This window comes from Scomber japonicus, chromosome 14 (genome assembly GCF_027409825.1).
Source record: "Scomber japonicus isolate fScoJap1 chromosome 14, fScoJap1.pri, whole genome shotgun sequence".
Classification (NCBI taxonomy): domain Eukaryota; kingdom Metazoa; phylum Chordata; class Actinopteri; order Scombriformes; family Scombridae; genus Scomber; species Scomber japonicus.
In genome coordinates this window covers 17177741-17199983 of record NC_070591.1, presented here as the reverse complement: position 1 = coordinate 17199983, position 22243 = coordinate 17177741, and the positions used below count along the sequence as shown (strand labels likewise).

The window sequence follows — 22243 nt, the reverse complement described above, 5'->3', positions numbered from 1 at the left end:
AAACATACAACAGTGTGCACCAGGATTGACCATATCTTCAAATAGTCTCTCTCTCTCTCTCTCTCTCTCTCTCTCTCTCTCTCTCTCTCTCTCTCTCTCTCTCCCCAGCAGCAGAAGGAGCATCCTATAGGCTAATCACTTGATAGTTTTCATTCCAGCCTCAGCATCCTCCTCCTTCTCCTCCTTCTCTCCTAGAAGAGGACAGCCGGTGCGTGTCAGGTGTTTTTTTTGTTGTCCGCTACCATGGTGGAAATTACGGATATTGTGTGCCTTCTCGCCCCGCTGGCGATGCTTGTGGGCTCTACCTTCCAGACCGACGTGAAGACCGTCAAAGAGGCGGAAAAAACGGGGAATTTCATGGAAGACGAGCAGTGGCTGTCCACCATTTCACAGTACAGCCGCAAGATCAAGCACTGGAATCGCTTCAGAGACGTAAGTCCGCCGTGTTGACTGAAAGATGCCCGGTAATGCGGTACAAGATACACTGATTGGAGAAACACTCACTGCCATTTAGAAACAGTAATAATAGTTAAGACACACTTCATCAGCCTTGGAAGACACACAAAGTTGACGCTGTTGTTTATACACAACTCACCGGAAAGCTTTAGACTGAATGTTTTACAATTGAGAAAATATCCCAAAATGATCAGTGTACAGGTCTGTTTCTATGTGGTTCAAATATACATTTATGACATACAGTTGGTTTAATGTAATAAGAAGATAGCCTATAAGAAGGAAGGATTGTGTTTACAATGTTCACAACATGCCTTATTTTCATGAATGCCATCTCCATGTACCTTACATTTTGAACCTGATTTGTTGTTTGTTTGTTTGTTTTCTTTGTTTGTTTTTTAAGAATGGCTCAAACTAAATGGTATTTTATGTGAAATGTATAGTTTGGGAGAATGGCACATGCCAAACACCAACTAAACATTTTACTTTTCTAACTTCTTCCTCAAATTCATGGTTTCCACTGTGATATTTAATTGGAGAGGTCAAATAAAAGGAGGCAAGCTTTTCCAGGGATGTCAGGTGAAAAGAAAAGCCACAGCTGCAAATAAACACTGTATATAGGCTATTGCTGTTCCTATTTTTAGTGTATAGGCCCTTTTTTAATTAAGCAATTAATGTTTTAGTCTCAATTGCACAGCAGGAGCAGTATAGACCTATTCCATCATACTGCCTCTAATATGGGTTACCTCAGGATGTGTTTCTAGACTTGTCCCGGGAGATTTCACAAACAAGAGAATTAAGCAATTAGAGCAGAGGGGCGAAGATTGATTGATGTGAATATTCACCTACTGAACAGACCGAACTGGGTTGCAGGGATTGATTGAAGCCTGCAGGGTATGCATGGTGATGTATTGCTGTGTCTGTGAATGTATGGATGTGGTTTTGCCTCCAGCACTGTGAAATGATTACTAATGATCCGAATAGGATTTGGACAATAGTGCAGCAGGATTATGTTCCATATGAATCCTGTTAATTGGGTTTTAATTGATCCAGTGTGGTTACTGCTGCATGTGATAGATATCGTTATTGGATTTGAAATGTGAGCGTTGGCTTCAGCTTCATTTATAGGAGAAGAAATTCCAGACCTTCTCAACAGGAGACGGTGAGAGAATAACCTTCCCAGAGAAGCTGTGGTGTCATTGTTGATCAGCATTCACACGCCTCCTTAAATCGTGGGTCATGGATGTCCATGAAGGAAAGGTGAATGTGTGTGAAAATTGGCAGCCACCCTTCAGGGCAGGGGGGCGGGGGAGTGGGATTAGTTTGACTGTGATTGCTTAAAGAGTACGTCCTCTGGAGTCGTACTTAGGTAAGTAATGAAATTGTGGGCATGGAAAGATTAAGTCAGAATTATTGCAGGATTATAACTCACTGGATGCTGCTCTATATTTAAGCTTTGATCCAAAATGATCGTTAGGGCAGCAACTTCACTCTGAAAGCAGCACATGACAATTGATTGTGCTAACCCCCCTCCCCACTGCCCTCCAAGAGAAAATAAAAACACACACCTGGAGTATGTGGAACATCCTGAGATATAAATGGTTAAAGTAGAGTGGGATCATCTTCTCAACATTGCTTAAGGGTTTTCCATTAAGTTTAAAGATGTCACTTGCTCTGCTTTTCCTGTTTTCCCTCAATTTAACATCAAAGCTGCTGAGAAACACATACAGCCCCCTACAGTTCCTCACTGTATCTCTTTCATGATCATTATTCCCAGGGGTGATTTTCTTTGTGTGTGTGTGTGTGTGTGTGTGTGTGTGTGTGTGTGTGTGTGTGTGTGGGCGCGCACATGCATGCATGATCGTGTCTATACTTGTGCAAGTGTGACTGCAGGGCTGTGTGTGTGTGTGTAAGCTTTCACACGAGCATGTATTTGCGAGCGTGTTAAAGGGCAGGAGTGGTCGTGTCTCTGGTGATGATGATGATGACAGGAGAAACATCAGAGAAGCGAACCACTGAACCTCCTGAGGGAATCGCCAATAGAAACCACTTTGATTTCAGCTTGCTGCCGTAGCAACAGCAGTCTCTATGTTATGGTGTTGAAATGGAGCATGTTTCTCTGGGAGTTTGATGACTCTATCTCCTCACTAGTTCTGCTTCAGGCTGCAGGAATAAGTGGAAACATCCTTTATTAGCATTTTTCCCTATCATTCAAACTCAACACCCTTTGTGCAACTAAACAATTATTTTTTGATGATTCTTAATGAGAGCTTCTGAATCTTCTATAATATTCTATATAATCAACCTTTGATTAATGTTGCATCATGTTGGTCTTTGAGCTGGAAAAAGAATTTGAACTGTAAAATGAGTGCAACGGTCAAGTCTCTGGGAATTATTTGGTTGATGTGTAAAGCACTGCCAACGACACAGTTATAGGTATTCAGATTACACAAATTGATGTTGACTCGCACAGTCCTCCGAGACCAGAACGTTGAATATTAATCCAACACTGGAAAGCAATAATCAAAGCTGCACAACATAAAAGAGGAGCTCTTTCATTCTCTCTTTTGCATGTACACAAATGCACACACACACACAAACACACGCATATAATACATGCACACAATACATAGGCTCTAGAACGACACTGTAAATATTTCATATCTTTTCTCTCGCCAAAGCAAAAATGGAATAAGAGGCTCTTTCGATTCTAATAAAAATAGCTTCCACCACTTCAATTCAATCTATTTCACAGGAAGACAAGGGGATTAGATTTAACAGTTACAGTCAACAAATAATAGCATGGGATACCTTCAATCCTTTAATCTGACAGGTGCACTCAACATTTCATTCCACTAATGCACCAAATCCAGTGTACAAAAAAAAGAACATAGGGAAGGCAGTAATGGTAACTGAATGCAGAGTTGTTATTATAACGCCAAGGCTTTGACAGTTTTGCCCCATTGTTATGATAGATTATGATAAAATAGTCACTTTTAGCAAAAATTGACTCAATCTGGATTTATTTATGTCTATTTACTCTGATTTTCAATATGTTTGACATAAATTTTAATTAATCATCACAACCAAGACATCTTATTAATAATGAACTTTACATATGGAGCTCAAAAGAGAATCAGCTCTAATGGATGGTTGAAAGATGGAGAAATACAGGAGCTACAAAGACATTGCAGATATGAAAATAAATTAAAATATTTTTTGTAGATTACTTTCCTGTTGATTACATATTTTCACTTTATGGACAATTTTAAGCACATGCAGAGAGATAAATGTGATTGTCTGTGTTATGTACTCTTCCAGATTGTCCAAATATATTCCAAGAAATATATTCAGAAATTCTGAAACTCAATTTCAGGGACAATTAGAAGTCAACTTGGGCCTGTATGTTTTAATTTTAGTATGAAATTAAATGACTGCAGACTACTGCATTTTATGCATAGCAGATCCAATTTGGTGTGTCTACTAAAGCCAAATCAACAGTAAAGTCAATTCTTTTTTGCTCAACTTGTCTTGTAAAAATTATGCTGTCCATGAATTTGCCAAGCCGTGAAATTGGGCTGATGTTTTATTCTTGTGGATAAAAGATCAACTCGGGTATGTGCCTCAAAATGGATGATGCTTAGAACATGTATTGCAAGTTTAGCCAGCATGAGGATGTTTATTGCTGCCATCCATCACACACACCAGTATGAACATGGCACAAAGGGCACTGAGTTTATGATGTGATTTTTTTTTTCAAATTCAATTTAATTTTTTCATTTTCTCTGCTTTCTTCCGTCCCATCCTGCACTGTCTGTGCCTGGTACATCCTTATCTTAAAACCACACGCCTGTGCAGTCACACAGCCCTGGACCACCTAGTACCAACCCTGCCCGCACCTGCTATTCATTCAATTCATTATTAATGAACAGAAAACACTCTGTGCCAACACAAAAACATCAGATCCCTCGTCAACACTAGATGAAATATGCAGAGTGATGGAAGCACTTGGGGCCATTTTTTGGCAGTCCTTACTATGACATGATGTTCTGTTCTTTTGCACCATTTTGGCAACACTTTACAGGAGGTTTACTTTTGCTACTCATATTCTCCTGACTGATTTTGACCTCTTGTGCTCTTAAACTGGCTTCAATCCAACAGAATTTTAATGTTTTGTGATTGCGGTTACACCCCTCAGTGCTTCTTTTTATTATTTCACCAGCATATGAAACATAATTGTGGATAATGGCATCTGTAACACCGCAGCCAAATACTCCATTAAAGACTATGCACGCGAACTGTAAATTATTATCACTAGCCATACACTTAGTCTGGCTTTCTTATCGCGCAGACAGTCCCTGCAGAAAGCCACAGCCCTCTGATGTTAGAATAGACTGCTACTGAAGCATTAATGTTATGAGTGATGATAACAGCTTATCAGGAATCCATTATTCTATCTAGTCATGCTTTGTTCTGGCAAGCTTTCCTTATCCAGATTCTCTGAGAGGCTGCACAAGTCTACAGCTCTGTTGGTGATGCAGATGGAGTGCATCTCGATCACCTCCGACAGTTTTGGGGAGAAATGGCTCAGTTATTCTGGGTTTGGATGGACTACTGGTGCGCTGTGGGGTGTTTTGGCTGGCTACCAGAGGCCTAGGTGGGCTGTAATAGAGTGGAAGAAGAAAAAAAAAAGGAAACAGCCTTTCATCATGCCCCGCTTGCTCGGCTACAGCTGCTTCCCACTGCAGTACAATTGCCAGAGCTGAAGGGCACAGGTGCCGCAGAGAGACAGGGAAAGGATTTTCTAACCAGTGAAGGAAGGTGATTAATATCAAATATATTCACCAACACAGTTGTACACTAAATTGAATCTATGCGTCATCACCCAGAGCTTTCCATACTAAGTGTGACTAATAGCTGCAAAAGATATGTTAAAGCATTGCTTTGTACAACAGTCTTCTTCACAGATGCCAGAAATCCCTGTCTGCCAGCAGTTGCATCTCAGCATCTCACATGCATGACTTCTTGGAGTGACCCGCTTCTGTTTTGGCTACACCTGGGAGTCTGTTTGCCAAATAGGTCATTTGCTGCTGAGTACTGACATCCAAGAGTCTGCCTGTAATGAGCCCTTACTTCCACTGTCCTCTTGTAGTCACAAAACCTAAATGGTCAACAATAGTCACTGTGTGTGGCTTCTGAGATCTGTCAAGTTGCTTTAATAAATCACACCTTTTTACTGTTAAAACTAACAGTAACTCAAAGTGTCAGCAGATGTCCCTAAATGCCACACAAGTGTTTTTACCTCTAGGCTTCAGCCAAACAAAGTCAAAGCCAATGTGAGATCGTGTGTGTGTGTGGGGGGGGGGGGGGGGGGGGGGGGAAATAATAGACCTAGTCTGGATCTTTTTGCACCTGAGACTGCCTGAGAATGGGCTTGTTGAGAAAGGGTTAACTGTAATCAAAAGTGGAAAAATATCCTTAGATACATACACACATACAGAAAGTCTCTGGAGCTAGCATTCTTTTATTGAAAGGAGCTGGTCGTTGAGAAGTTGGTTAGTATCAGTTCAAGACATGACATGACTACTGTTGAAAAATTACATTTATTAAATGCCAAGAAATGCATACAAACATAATGAACATAGCCTAAATTTAGAAAGTATATGTATAAGTGTTTGATTTGGATTAAACTGGATTTGTCAGAAATAAAAAATATTGAAAGGCCTTCATACAGTAGCTCATTTGAAACAAGAAACAAAAACAAACACATGAAACTATTTAAGGAATTTTTTGCAGCTTGAGATATGAGTAAGTCTGTTGACTGGACAAGTCAGGCACGAGACATGACATCAGTTTGTCCAGATTTCAGTCCACTGTTGTTGCATAATGCAGATCTGATTGTTATTATCTTATTCGATTCCATTGTTTTAGACTCCTCTGTCTCAAATAAATGCCAGATTCTTATCCTTCTTGTAGCCCCGACCAAGGCAACTTCATTGATTTTCCATTGTTGTATGAGTCTTTTTTTTCACTCAGGCTCCATGTTTTCAGTGAAGTGTGAAGGTTCTCGCTGTTTTGTACCAGATTCTCCTGTGAGTTGCAGACTGTTTTCTTATTCCCCGCAGGGCCCTGAAAGGCACAAGGGCGGATTTTATTTATAGACAGTGAGTACACGGCTGGCATGAGTGCACATAGTCTTTGTGGACTAAGTGTGATTTTTATAGCTGTATCTGTGTGTGTGTGTGTGTGTGTGTGTGTGTGTGTGTGCGTGCGTGCATGCGTGCTTGCATGTGGACACACTGCAATATTGCAAAGCTGAGGATAAAAGCAGGTTCAACTGTATGAAATATTCTGTCAAATTCAGTGAAACTAGTCAATTCTTTCGTCCTTTACCTTTGACTTTGTATCCAATTAAATGGAAAAAGCAATTCCGCGGTTACATAATTGAGTGCAATTTTCAGCCAGCCCATGTATTTGACCTTTTATCCACCCTTTTCTGTCACAGTAGGTCTGACAACACAAATGAAAAAGGGGATTTATTATTATATTGAACAATATCTTGAGCACTGTCACGCAATTCAGTGTAGATGTAAATTAATATTTTGTCCCATTAGTATGAGAGATGTTTGGACCAGTTACACAGACAATTGGTCTATTAATCTCTTAAATTATGTTTAAAATGAAAATTGAAATCTATCTGCAAACTAGAGCATTAGTCATAATTAATTTAAATCTGTTTTTCAGGGGAAACAGTCACCATGGTTTCGATTTTTCTACTGTAGAGTCCAAAATCACACTGTCCTTTTTATTAATGTTATCAATACTATAGAAAATAATTATTCTAAAAGACAAAAGAAATGTTAATAATAATAATAATAATAATAATGATAATAATAACTTTATTTATATAACAACTTTTAAAAACAGAGTTTACAAAGTGCTTTGACAGACAAGGCAAGCAGAAGCATTATAATAAAAAAAAATAAAAAAAAGACACAACACAGAGAGTGATAACAAGACTGACATTGACAAGATGAGGGTAGAGGACAATGGAATACAGTTGGAGATAATGAGGATATAAAAATATATTAAATAAATAAGACAAAATAAAAATAAGATAAAATAAAAGACAGTAGCAATAAGCAAAACGAACAAAGAAGCAAATGACATCACATAAAAGCTGGTCTGTAGAAATAAGTTTTGAGAAGTGATTTAAAAGAATGTACTGAATGTGCGAGCCTTATTTCCTTGGGCAGGTTGTTCCAAAGCCAAGGGGCCCTGATGGCAAAAGCACGGTTCCCTCTAGACTGAAGCCTTGACTTTGGAACCACCAGAAAGGCCCCACCCGAGGATCTAAGGCTGCGGGCCGGCTCATACGGAATCAACATGTCAGTTATGTAGATTGGAGCTAGACCCAGACGTGCTTTAAAAGTGATCAGTAAAATCTTAAAATCAATTCTAAAACGAACAGGGAGCCAATGAAGAGAAGCAAGGATTGAGGTGATGTGATGTTGTCTGTTAAAACCAGTAAGAAGCCTAGCTGCTGCGTTCTGAACCAGTTGGAGGTTAGAGACACATTTGAGGTAACCCAGAAAGGAGAGAGTTGCAGTAATCTAAACGGGAAAAAATTAAAGCATGAATAATTTTTTCCAGGTCAGAGTGGGTGAGCATCGGCTTGAGTTTGGAGATTGTTCTTAAATGTAAGTAACAGGACTGGACAGTTTTTGTGATATGAGGAATGAAACTTAATTCTGAGTCAAACAGGACTCCAAGATTTCTGGCAGTGGGCTTAATGTTCGCGGACAGGGGACCAAGACTGATGGGATTTTTTGTATTTGGGGGATTGAACAGTATTATTTCTGTTTTTGAGTTGTTAAGTTGAAGGAAATGTTATGCCATCCAACAGTTGACATCATGGAGTCTACAGCAGCAGCTAGTCTTCTTAGGTCACTGGATCTCAGGGGAAGGTATATCTGTTTGTCGTCTGCATAGCAATGGAAAGAAACATTGTGTCGTTGGATGATTTGGCCAAGTGGGAGCATACAGATAGAGAATAAAATTGGACATAACCCAACTGTGTCAATGACTTCTTTGAGAAATTTTGAGGGAATGACACCAAGGCTGCACGTGGTGGGCTTCATGTGGGCTATGATTTCAGTTAAAAACAGCAATGATATGGGTTTAAAATGACTAAAATAACAGTGAATGTCTCTACTGCTATGTAAAACCTGGGCTGGGGGGTCATTTGTTTTTACGTATGTCTAAGACTTTTTTGCTAAAAAAATCTAAAAAGCTCTCACAGGTTTCTTGTGAGGCATCGATAAAATGACAGGGGGAGGGGTTGATGACAGAGTCTAAAGTTTGAAATAAAATTCTGGGGTTAGAATGATTTGCTGAAATCAGATTAGAAAAAAATGATGTTTTTGCCTGTTTAACTGCTCTTTGATAAAACCTCATAGTGTCTTTCCACATTTCATAAAATACATGTAGACCTGTCTTTTTCCATTTACGTTCAATTCCCCTGCAGTCTCTCTTTAATTTTTGGGTGGCTTCAGTAAGCCATGGTTGTTTTGATAATTTCGATTTTTTTCTTCTTATGGGGGGCAACAGAGTCCAGGACGGACTTACATGTATGATTAGAAAAGGAGATCAGCTCCTCTGTATTAAAATGAGGATTAAAGGCAGTTAAAAAGGCAGAAGTAAAAAGCTCAGAGAAGTTGCTAGAAGACATATTGTTAGAGAAGCGGTGGTGGACATGTGTATTTTGGTTAAAAGCTAATTGGTTTAAAACCACATTGAATAAAACTGCTTTATGGTCGGACCCACAGATATCCTTAGTCTCAAATTTTTGGGGCTGAGACCACAGTATAAAACCAGATCTAAAATGTGACCCTTGGAATGTGTTGGTTCATGAACTGCCTGGGTGAGGTTAAAAGACTCTAAAATGTCCATAAAATCACTTACAAAAGTCTGAGCGGGGCAGCAAACATGGATGTTAAAATCACCTAAAATGAGAATTTTGTCATACTTGGACATAAAATGAGATAAAAGCTCAGCAAACTCTTGGTTAAAAGTGCAGTTTTGTTTGGCAGGTCTGTAAATTATTACAGTTAAGTTCTAATGTATCTTTCAACTAAAATATAGGCCATTGCTTTTCAAATGCAAATAAGGGATTTTCTGCCATTCTATCTTTATCTGTTCAAACCTTTATTGAAACAGGTCTTATTGAGATTAAGAACACTTTTTCAAGAGATACTTGTGCACAAGGATTAATAAAGGAGCTTTTATGTTTTCTGAAATGTTCAGAGCAAATTTTTATTTCAACATTTTTGTACATTAACATTGTACATTTGTTGAAAGAAAAGTATTTAAAACCTGCTTTTCCTAGCTCCGTTTGAACTGAAGTATAGAGAAAAAAAGGGAATTCTTTGTAACAATGATGCCAACCATACTTTCATCAGGGCAAATGTTTGACAATCTCCAAAGCTTACAGTGACATCAAATAGAGCACACCTGTGCTTCCACATGTGAGTACAGATGAGAAATTGAGAATTGCTCGAATACATCAGAACCTCTGCAGATACAACATAATCACAAAAGAGAAATCAATACAGAACACTGCCTAGAAATTAAAATAATGGAAATACTTATAAAAAATGTATCTACTTAACAGCAACTGTAGGCTAATGCTCACATCAAAGTCCATATTTAAATCCAAAGGCTGTGGAGAGTCTAATGTATGTATCTAGTACAGTTCTCTTTTTTTCCTTTATGTTGGGCCTCTTGGCAATTGTTCAATATCCTGAAAACAGAGAAATGAAGAGAAAGAATTAATCAAATTTGGCAAATTAAAGGCCTGGATAGGTAACTTCATCCTGCATATCACCTCTGAGTCACCTTGTAAGTCCTAGTGGGGTCACAAACCCTAATTGGGATCCCATCGATACGGTTCTTATGTCTTCCACTAACCCCACTTTACCTTCTGCTCCTCCAGTCCTCTCGGCTCTCTTACATAAGCCTCGCTCTTGACTTGGCCCTGTAAGAAAAGCAAACCAGACTCCTTCAGTGTTTCATGCTCTGCCTCTGCTCTGCCTCTGCTCTGCAAGTGCATCAGCTCAGAGCTCCCTGTGCATGCAGAAATACAGGAATCAGCGGGCTTGCTTCTTGTGCCCTGCAGCCCAGTATGCATGGAGATATGAGGAAATATAGGATGAGAGTATTGTTGAGGGATTTTGTTTCATTTCAGCCGCGTCTCATGTGATCTGTAAAACTAAAGCTGAGAAGCTGTGAACAGCTAGTCTTTATGTGGATCTAGAGGTGGGAGGAAGTGATGTGATGCTGTATGTGGCAACACTGCTGAAGACAACCTCAGGGCAAGTTCATTTTTCAGTTTTATTTAATCAGATTCAAGGTTTTATTTTACACTAAAAGATTAATTTCAGTACTGCACTTCATTGATGTGAAATAAGAAACACTATTTAAAAAAGAGATGTTTATTCCATTTTTTGAAAATTGAACTCACTCAAAGTCTATTTCTTTCACAATTTATACTGATATTAGGATGTTTTGCTGCTTGCAGATTAGATGAGTTTTGCTCTCCATCTGGAAGATATCCTAATTGTTCAGAATCAGCCTCTTTGCATCCTTATCTCTCAGTGACTCTTGTCTTTGAAGGGGGTTCTTGCAAGGATGTTACTCTGTTGACAGAGGATGAAAAAGGGGCTTCAGCAGTACAAGTGGTGGGCATGCAGCCCAGTCCTTGACAAGGTCTGGAGGGAGATTACAGTATGGAGGACCTTCAGTATAGAGTGGCACTCAGTCTGCAGTACAGGCGACCAGCATGCTGAATCCTCTGTGAGAAAGTTCAAGTGACCTACACACTCATACTTGAATCAATTAACCACTAGTTTTTTTATATCAAGGAACGGGCAAAGAAATCACATTCCTTGATAAATTTAACATATGAGGTTGAAACTGGCTTAGGTTTAGCTCCTTTGATGCTTGTATTTACTTAGCTGCAGCTTTGAGGATTTTTCACCTCACCGATAAAGAGGTTACACATACATACATCAAAGCTGGAGATTGGGAACTGAAATAGATTATTTTGTAAAATCTGTGACTCCTGGCTCTTTTTTTTTTGAGAGAGAGAAAAAGTACAGTGCAATATAGAGTAGAAAGTCCAACACTAGAGCACTAGAGAGCTGTGTCTCAGGAGGGAGAGTGGGTTCTCTACTAATGTTAATTGGTGGTTCAATCACTGGCTCCTCCGGTCCACATGTGGCAGAATCCTTGGGCAAGAAACTAAACCCCAAATTGCTCTCGAAGGCTGTGCTGTTGGTGTGTGAATGAGTATTAAATTAGATCCTGATGAGCAGGTTGGCACCAGGTTGGCATGGAAGCCTTTGCTACCAGTGTGTGATTGTATGTGTGTATGAATGGGTAAATGTTGACATTCGGTCCAAGGTGCTTTAAGTAGACTAGAAAGGTGCCATGTAAATGCAGTTTGCAATTTCCATATGCTGTTCTGCGTGGGTTCTATGAATCCACTGAGGACATATATTAACAGTGATTGCGAGAAAAGGTCAAGTATAAACCTTTATCCAGCACATGAGCCTCTGCACCACTCCACACGAGAGTAACCCCCTCAGGATTACTGCAGTGAACACAGAGTCCATCCGACAGCTGACATTTACCCAGAAACACCTGTCAGTCACAAGCACGTTCTGTCAGAAGGGTACACACACATTCATATGTTCATTTAAACCAAATTCCTGTTTGTTCTTTTTTTTATCCATCTAACAAGCACAATCTGTCTTTCATACATGTACAAATACATATACTTTCTCAGAGATCAGAGCGACACAGAGCCGTTCCTCCTGAGTTGAGCCCAATTTAAAAGGGGACAGGCTCAACGGGCCATGATCCTCATCCCACAGATATGAGGGATTGTGATCTGTCAATCAGTATTGTGAAGCACGGCAGCAGGGTGAACAGTCTGCCATGTTCAATGCGACGGGAAAGCTTCCCCGCTCTGTTTAACAAGAGGAGATCTCTCTGATGTTATCAGGTAGATCACAGAGCTTCTGGATACAGCTGAGCGTTTTCAACTCTCAGCCTGCTTCCTCTAATCACTTTGGTGTAAAGAGAGGCAGTCTTTTCATCAGAATTTGGGTTTGTGAGTCATTTTTTGTGGGTGATGTAACTTCACCGTTGTGTGCCAAACTTGTCACTGTGCTCTGTGCTTCATGCTCACTTTCATTTACACTCAGGAGAATTTATTTTCCCCTGAATATGTTTTCTGCAGCCTCTTTCTTTTTTATGAAATTTCCAGTGCCTTCGGCGCAGCAGGACACTTTCCTCATCAGCCCTGGCAGAAACACAAATAGAGAAAGGCTGCTAAATAATGCAGGAGCTGAAGCATCAATAAAAGAGACATGGGAGGCGTCAGATTAATGGCCAGGTTGTAAACTCTTTGAGGTCTTACCCCTGCTAATATTTAACTCCAACAAGGTTACACTATACAGCCGACAATCATTCATGTTGAGTGTTGACTTAAAATCCAGACTCTCTCTGTCAAAGACACAAGCCAGTTTACTGGAAGTGATTTTGCTGTCACAGAGCTGGGGGAAATGAGTGCAGCACAGCAGTGAGTAGAGGATGAGCAGAGCTACATTAGTGCAGTAAATTTCAATGCTGGCATAGTCTTTGCCAGTGATGAAAATATTTACCTCTGTATGATAACACTGTGAGAGTCAAAGAAGACTTTCCCAGCTTTCACAAGAGCGCCTTATTTCATGTTGTGTCAGGATTTATCGCCTCCCGGGGAGCTGTTTGGCTCACGCTTTCTAGTACAGTAAATGTTTACGGTGATGAGTAAGTCATCACTAAGGAGGGGGTGGTAGTGGGATAGGGGATTGTAAATATCTTGAAATGACTCATCTTTATTATTTCAGAAACAGCAATATGCTAAAAAAGCGTTACATCTGTACTGTCTCCTCTGGGATTCCCCTCTAATTGCAGAACTCTAATCTAAACATGGCTAATTTAATACTCTTACACTGCTACAAATTTTGGGATTTATCCAGATGTTGTCAGTTTCAGAAAGAAAGGTCCATTTTGATTCGGTCAGTGTATGAATTTAATTTTCATGTCTACATTTATTTAATATTACAAGCCCTGAAAACAAATCTTCTTAATTAGCTTTGGTCATTTCTTGTTTTTCTCACTGGTTTAATCTGATGTCATGTATTTCTGTGCTATAAACAGAGTTAAGTAACGTTTGTATCAAATGTAATAAAAGCATTATTCTGTGTAAAATCTTGATAAATAATTACTAAGGATGTGGTTTCCCTGAACTTTAATTATGTTGCTTATTTAGTCATATTGAATATTTAGTGTTATAAAGAAGTACTTGAGATTTTTTAACAGCTTTAACATGAACATAAAAGGTCTCTTTGTGGCTTTATGAATGTATAATACCCTGTATCTAAAATTACACTTTCTTTTCCTTCACTAATATTGGCTCTTTTCTCTCTTTTTGCTGTGATTTCACCAGGAGGTAGAGGTCAGTTCTCTCCCATTTTTGTTCCTCTAGCTGCCTTTGTACGACATCTTTGTCATTCATGACTCATTTCCTCATCTTTTTGTGCATTCTTATCTCTGCTTCTCTGTCACTCTCCTTCAACTTGCCCATTTTAATTAGAACAATTAATGTTGTAATTAAGTTAGGGAAAAAATTGTCAGAGCACTTAAAAGGCAGCCCCCCCCCCCCAACCCCCCACCCCCCAGTTGCCATATGTCTCATATATAGACATCGGGTGCAGATTTACTAGGCTCATTTTCATGCAGATCTACAGCCACAGTATATACCTGTCTGTCTCCAGTGTGACTCACTTAGCTAATTATCATGCTGCAAGACTAATGTATGCATTAAAATCAATGTGCAATGATAATGTAAACTACTTAAATTCTCCTATATGGATATGAGTGTTAATATGTTATATTATCAATAACAATGTGTGCTCAAGTCTTACATGGTTTCTTATTCTCTGCAGTTGCTAATAAGTGATTGTTTTCTTCATATTTTTGCAGGATGATTATGTGCGCACCTGGGATGAAAATCAAGGTTCTAATGAAAGTAAGTCTCATACCATCTCACTGTCACTGAACACTATTTTTTGCTAGTTTAATAGAGGCTCATATATGCAAAATTATATTCCTCAGTGCATGGTGGTATATTTTGAGCAGAGACAAAGACTTTTCAGCAGATGAGCTAGATTTTTTTAAGAGAAGGCTGTATGCTGATGCAGTGAAAGCAAAGCCACATGATTTATTGAAACTGAATATCATCAGCCTCCACTATAGTGTGGAGACAGAATCCATGGCCTGCAGTTGAACTGTGATGCTTCCCAGACCGTCAGTGCTTCATTGTATTAGACAGTGTTGTATTTGTTTTTTTGTGTGGTCTCCTGCTGTCCACTCTTGTAGGGGTTCTTCAGTGAAAAGGTTGAAAGATGTTAGCACTCTGTTTTATCTGCTCAAGTGGATCTGATGTGGCTCCCCCAGGAGATGCTAAACACTGGTTTGGATTCAACAGATCACCACTTCCCTCTGCTTCGTCCTTTTTCTCCCTCTGCTGCATTCGAGCAGGAGCCATGCATATAGAACGACTGTCTGAGATGTCCTCCTAACTCCTGCTGAGACTCCAGACCTAATTGAGTCTCTGTCAGATGAAGTCATGACACAGAGTCGTGTCCTCAACCATTGTCGCTTGATTTGCAGCTTAAATGAAGTCGCCTGAATGGCAGAGTCCATTAGCGCAATTTCCAAGGGCTTAATGAAGGACTAATTATGGTTTCCAGTGAAAGGCCGGAGAGAAGTAAAAGCATGAGAAAAGAGTGAGATGGGGGTGGGGGCTTATATAGCTTGATTTAGTGTAAAGCAACTGACATCAACATTATTTCTGCCAACTCTAAGGTGGTTTGGTGATGAGGAAATTGTGGACTGTGGGAGAGGAGCCAAGTTGAATAGGAGAGGATGATGTGATGAAAATGAAAAGAGGAAAAATTAAAGGATGTCTTTGTGCTCTGGTCAATCTCTTAAGAGGAAGTTGTTTGTCCACTATGAAGAATACAAAGACGCCTTCGCTTGCAAAATCACATGCACAAAAACATGATATATTGAAGATGTAAGACAAAATATGCAGTTTGTTGTCAGAAATAAGGCTACTGCACATACAGTTCACTGATTTTTAGCCAATACACAACAGCTGTGTAATGCGTCACACGTTGATGTGCATTTGAAAAGCTGCATTTATGATTTTAAATTTAAGATGAACCAGTCTTCTGAGAACAAATAAAGCCTGAAAATGTAACAGAAAAAATACTTAAATGTGATTTCACTGTCAGTTCCTAGTAAAGGCATAATGGAGAAGCTGCTTTTAAGCCAGTTCTGAAAATTCACGTCCTAAGAAGTAATTTTGTAATGTAGTCAGATTAAACTCCAAAATGTCAGTTGAGACAAGCAAAAATGAATCCTGCAATGATTTTGCTCTGTAGGTTTTGAATGGGTATTTTCCATCACCAGAAGATATAGATGGGTTACAAATCAAAGAGAAAAACCAGAACAGCTTTAATGTTCCTTGACATACACTACTGGTCAAAAGTTTTAGAACACTCCAATTTTTCCAGTTTTTTATTGAAAAAATGTTTTCAAGCTTACCATCTTGGTCTTTTTTCCTAAGGTAGTCCTGGCATAGCTTGGACTTATGTTTTGGGTCATTATCTTGCTGTAGGATGAACCCCTGACCAACTACATGCATAACAGATGGTACTGCATGGCACTGCAGAATGCTGTGGTAGCCGACCCTGGATCCATGGTTCCTCCTCTATATTTCACAGTTAATGTCACACACTGAGGAACCATCCTTTCGCCTACTCGACGGCGTACAAAACTCCTGCGTGATGAATGACAGAATATTTTCAATGTTGATTTATCAGTCCATAACACCTTCTTCCAGTCTTCAGTAGTCACTGAAGTAGTGGTGGTGTTTCATGGCCCAGGCAAGCCTCTTCTTCTAATTCTGACGTCTTAGCAATGGCTTTCTTGCTGCAACTCGACCTGTCAAACCTGAAAATCCAAGTCTTCTCTTCACAGTTGAAACTGAGACTTGCTTACTACGACCGCTATGAAGCTGTGCTTGAAGCTGTTGTCCTGTGAGGCACCTATCATGCAAGTTGACTCCCATAAACTTGTCTTCTGACTCTGTAGTGGCTTTGGGTCTGCCAGACCTCTTCCTTTCAGAGTTTCCCCCTGTTTCTGAGTGTTTTTTGATGGTGAAGGAAACTGTACTCACTGACCCCTTGACTTTCTTCAATTTCTCTGTAGGAAAGACCTACATTTTTAAGTGTTTTTGTATAATTTTCAGTTTTGGGTAACTTTTTTTTTTTTTTTTTTTTTTTTTTTTTAACTCTAACCCTAACGCACTTACCTTTGTACCATTTCAAGCTATTCATTGGACTTGAACTGCTTGAATTTCAATAAAAATCTGGAAAAATTGGGGTGTTCTAAAACTTTTGACCGTAGTGTAGTTGATCCAAGTCTTTGGAATAAAGGAAGTAGTCTGTCCCATAAGACTATGTACGTCAGGGTGGTTAATGGCTGTGTAGCGAGTCAGAGAATTTAAAAAATGTTGGCATTTTATGAAAAAAATTGGCATTGAACTTGATCTCTTGGCTTTATTGTCTGGCGATAGGGTTGAAATAAGAAAATGCCTTTTATCAACCCAGCCAACATAGATCACCTTCACAAGTGGCATCCATATAATGTTTAAATGTATGTGCTCATCTTTTATGAAACTTTGGTTAAGTTTTATATGCTTGCCTCAAGGTGTCAGATGACTAGTACTTTCAATTCACACAGCATAAAGCCCTTCATCTATCTATTTCCCTTTCTCTCATTTTGACATGAGTGCGCTATCTCCCTACATTAATCTGCCTTCCTTTATGAGTGAACTAATGAAGCGCATGAGCAAAAAGTGGAGATTTGTCCCTCTGAGACATCTCTAAATCAGTGTGATGTCTTTACTCCCAATCTCAGATGAGCCTGCAGACCTCATTTCTCAGCCATCGCAGGCCAGACCACTGCACCCCCGCACAGAGGAAGACAGCTTTTGAACTGTCCACACTCTTAACACACAGGCTCTGTTCACACTTACTATTAAAATCCATCTCAGTTGAATCAGTCACAAGTGGACAGCTAATTACAGGTGTGAATGCACCCAAGACACATTTAGGATGAAAGTGAGATCTGATCACTCCAACCAAATTCGGAGGTGTTCTTGGCTGCATATGGCCACATTCTTTTAGTGAACGTGTCCTGGGCCATATTGAAGGACCGCCTACTCAACTGATGTCCCCTGCGGAAGTACGTACTCATTCGCACCCACAGCGTCATATTTAAGTGCTGGCGACTAGAACAGGGAGTATGAAGTTAGCAGAAAAGCTGTAGTGTAGAAGTGCATTGTGAGTGCAGTGTTGGCTATTTGTCAGTGAACAAATGCTACAAGTTCCTGTGTCCTGCTTTCCATCTGCTGGATAAAGAGAAAGGGGCTAGCCCTGAAATGAGTGACAATGGGTTAGCTCACTTTAGGCAGACTAACCTTTAAGGTGGACCAGTTATTCTCATTGTAGTGACAATCTCAGCTGCTCCTAATAGTGAAATGTCTGGCTGCTATTTTTTTGCTCGCCTCAGCACCGCATTTAGTCTTTGCAAAGTGAGATCTGATCATAAGTGGTCACTCGAGAGGCATGTAGAGACGTATCCTAATACCTAGTGTGAATTGACTTACTTAGAGCTGTCCACTTGTGATCGGATCACCCAATATGCCTGTTAATAACAGGTGTGAACAGGGCCGCAGACAGTCACTGCCAACAAGGTGGAAATCTGAATTCAGGCACTGCAGTGGCTGACTCCAATTCAACTGGAGCTGGGCTGAATGAGGGAGTAATTTGCAGTCGTTTTCTGCAGTCAATTCATCAATCCAAACTGGCTCTGCTCTGTGATTGAATCACCTCACTCTTGATACAGTAAACACAGCATGAGAATGGTTGTAATTTAGACTTGTAAGGACAAACAACTGTACACACACGCGCACACACACACAAACACACAAACACACACACACACACACATTAATAATCAAGTGTTTGAGTAAAGCACTCAGAAAAAGACCTGATCTTTTTGTAGGTACACATTCAAGCCTACCTTGGTTTTCAGAAGCTTATCAGCCAGAGAGGCCAGGTAAATGGAGAATGGTGAATAGACCCTTTCTGGCCAATCAGTTGCTTCAGATCAATGGCAGACAGCATACAGTACCTGAGTCCATACTCAACAAGGTCTAGAGTTTAATACTTTTTGAAGCTACTGATGGATATTGGTGCTTAGATAGCTCATATACACGCACACAATAAAACCATAAAACGCATTGTTTAATTCTACAGATTCCTACAGACCCTTCCTGTTTGAGCGGATACATTTTCTATCTGCACTACAACTCTCAACCTCCAAAAGCAGCTGCTGCAATCCTCCAGAGTGCTGTTACCCTTCTCACCTTCACACTCTGTGAATTTGCTCAGTGTCACCCTGTACTGTGACCCCTCTACAGGCCACCTGGGGCTGTTTCTATCAAATTCAAACTCCACATACAAGGCCCTGAAAGGATCAGCATGTTACTCTAACTCCAGTGGGGAGTCAGCCTCCTTACCCCACCACCATCTATTTTAAACTAATCTTTTCAAGACATGCCTGCTATCATCTTCCTGCTACTGAAACTCCTCTATTCATAATTCTGTAACACTCTCAAAAATAAACCCTTCACATTTTTTCTCTCTGTAGCTTGAATTTATGTTAGTATTATATTCAAGACTTAAAGTTGCACTGATAAAAAACAAAATAATTATGTTAACGGGGATAGTTTGACAATTTGGTAAATTTGGTAAACTTATTTGCTTTCTTGCAGAGAGTTAAATAATGTCTATACACTAAATATGAGGCTAATGTGGAGCTAGCAGGCAATTAGCTTATCTTAGCATGACTGAAAGGAAGGAGGAAACAGCCGGCCTAAATTTTACAAGTTAAAGCTACTCTTACCTTTCTTGCATTTCACACAGCATATTGAAAAAACTTGAACAGCAACAACCCCTCCTCCCTCCTATGTCCCACCCCTGCACTCCCGCGGCAATCACAAGAGATCTGGCATTATTTACGCCCAGGTTACCCAACACTAGGTAATTATCTAGAGCTACTTAGGTCCGTTAGCAATATGCTAAACTTGATCCGGTAACTGTAAGGCTACAACAAATACAGTCGAGTCAAACATGCCAGAAATGTGATATTATGTACAGCAAAGGTTACCCAGCATAAACTACCTAATTAGCTGGAGCTAACATTAGGTCTGTTATCAATATGCTAAACGTGATCCGGTAACTGTAATGTTACAAATACAGTCAAACGTAAGGTTATCACATATGATGTTGTATGTCAGATTATGCAAAATAAAAATACCTTTCAAGCAGAAACTCCACGACCATTTCATCCCTTTTTAGCTCTGGTGCATGCACGATTACTTATTAAACTCTCAGCAAGAAAACAATTTCAAAATTTCAAAGTACTCCTTTAACAATGGATCAAATAGTTTTTAATGCAAAAGGTGATTCTACATATCAGTTCTCCTCATCTCTACAGAGCTGTTCAGTGTCTTACAGTGGACTCTTTTGGTTTTATGGCCTGCAACTTTATTGTTTTGTTACACTCTCAACTGCATCAGACATCTGTATTCATTTACATTGGCACTTTTTCATTTTGCAGAAATGGAACAATGTACTAACTGACCAATGAGAAAGAGTGCTAGACAGACATTTATTGTTTTTTAATATAATTATTGCAGTAAGAAACACCTGGAAGTAAACAAGTGCATAAGAAATACCATATCCCATAGAATTTATTCCAAATAAAAGCTGTGATAAACCCACTGGACGCTGCCTGCCCAGCAACCGAACAACAAACAGACAAAGTTAGCATCTAGCTGGTGAATACATAATGGAGCATTTAGCAGCTAAAGAGTAAGACATTTCCCTCAGGCATTGGTGGAGAAAATAGAGCTTAAAGGAAAGTGAATATTGGACTTACATTTGCAAGGTCACTAGAAACATGACTCCAAAATGTTGCTCCATGTTTGTTGAATGTGTAAATATGCAACTATTTGTAATACACTGACCTCAACAGCTTTATAAGGTGACAATATGTCAGTGTTGTAAATCTGCTTGTTGGTAACCTGACGCAACAGATGGTTTGTTACACAGAACCATCTGAGAAGTCATCCTTGGAAACTGTTTGGAAAAGTGCAGGCACTCTCAAAAAAATACTTGGCAGGTAATTGGATGAACCATCTGTTTATCATCTGTCTATCAACATCTTACATTGTGAGGCAGCTGGACTTCCAAGATCACAACACCACATGAGAATCCTCATATAGGACGCTAATTGGTCCGAACTACTGGTGATTCGGACACAAGTGCATAACTTGAAGGCTGACAAGATGGATTCTAATGTGATCTCTCTGCAAATCCAGCTGATGGATGGGCAAAGTGGCCAAAAAAATGTATTAATGCAATTTTGATTTTAGACTTTTTGTCTCCTGTTATATACATTCTGATTGTTTTGGGGGTTTTTTTGTTTGTTTATTTGTTTGTTTGTTTTTTCACTGTGGGAATTGAAGCCTATTTTTTAATATACTCAACTAACAATTGTAGACAACTGACACGTTTGGCATGTTTTGTCTTACCTAGAAGACAAGATAGCACTGACGATATTAGAGGCTGAGTGTGTAAGTAGCAGATAAGAGGGTTGATGATCAGGATGTGGCCTGAGCACTGCTTCTGTTATCCTCAATCTACAGGGATAAACCTCAATCTGGATTGGATTAGACTGAAGCACCGGGAGCCTAATTAGGAGAGGCTTATTTCTGCAGGCATCAGTCTAATAGCGAAGGACAGACTTTCAAAAAGTAAAAATGGAAGTCAGTGGGTGCGTCTAGGGTTGAATAGAGAAAGAAGGGATGTGCTGAGTAAAAAGGCACAAAGAAAAAGAGCAACAATGAGAATGCATACTGTGGTGGAGATGTGTGTTTTGAAAAGAAGACAAAGGAATGTTGAAAAGATGGAGGAAAGGTAGACTGATAGAAATGATTGCTCGACGGGGGTGCCGAAACAGAGAGGGAGAGAGTTCTCAGAAACACCAGATTGAGCTGCAAATCACAGTCAACCCAGAAATGATTCCCGGACCGCTGAGAGCCTGTTGCTATGGGAACATCATCATCACAGGCACTGCTTTAATCCGTGGAAGCCTGTTAAGTTAACATGAGGCTCAGGCAGCTACCTTATGCTTCCGTACTCACAACACAACACTGTGCCAGCATTGTAGCTGCTCGCCACCAACAAGATTTATTTACAAATGTTTTGCTATTAGAAGGCAAGATTATCCACTCTCTGTTTGTACACTGCTTCTTTTCATTTCTTTGGCTTTTGTCTGGTTAAATAGTCATTGGATGGATTGCAAAATACATAGTCTTGCGTATTTGCCCTCCTACCTACTGCACTTTATCCCCAAAACTACCTTAATCTCCTCATCCTTTGTGTCAGAATCTATCCTAAGGGCTGGAAAGGCTGCTGTATGGTGGCCCTGAGGGTCAAAACACAACAACATTTCTGATTACAGAGAGGGTTCAACAACA

The 22243-nt window shown here is 39.7% G+C and overlaps 1 protein-coding gene across 1 annotated transcript in view; it reads left to right on the top strand.

Moving 5' to 3' along the window:
• Positions 1-243: 243 nt before the first annotated feature.
• Positions 244-22243, top strand: part of spock2 (SPARC (osteonectin), cwcv and kazal like domains proteoglycan 2) — a 35711-nt gene continuing 13711 nt past the window's right edge. The window contains exons 1-3 of the mRNA XM_053332921.1: positions 244-432; positions 14009-14017; positions 14545-14590. Coding sequence (XP_053188896.1) covers positions 244-432; positions 14009-14017; positions 14545-14590 — 244 coding nt within the window. The remainder of the gene's footprint in view (positions 433-14008; positions 14018-14544; positions 14591-22243) is intronic.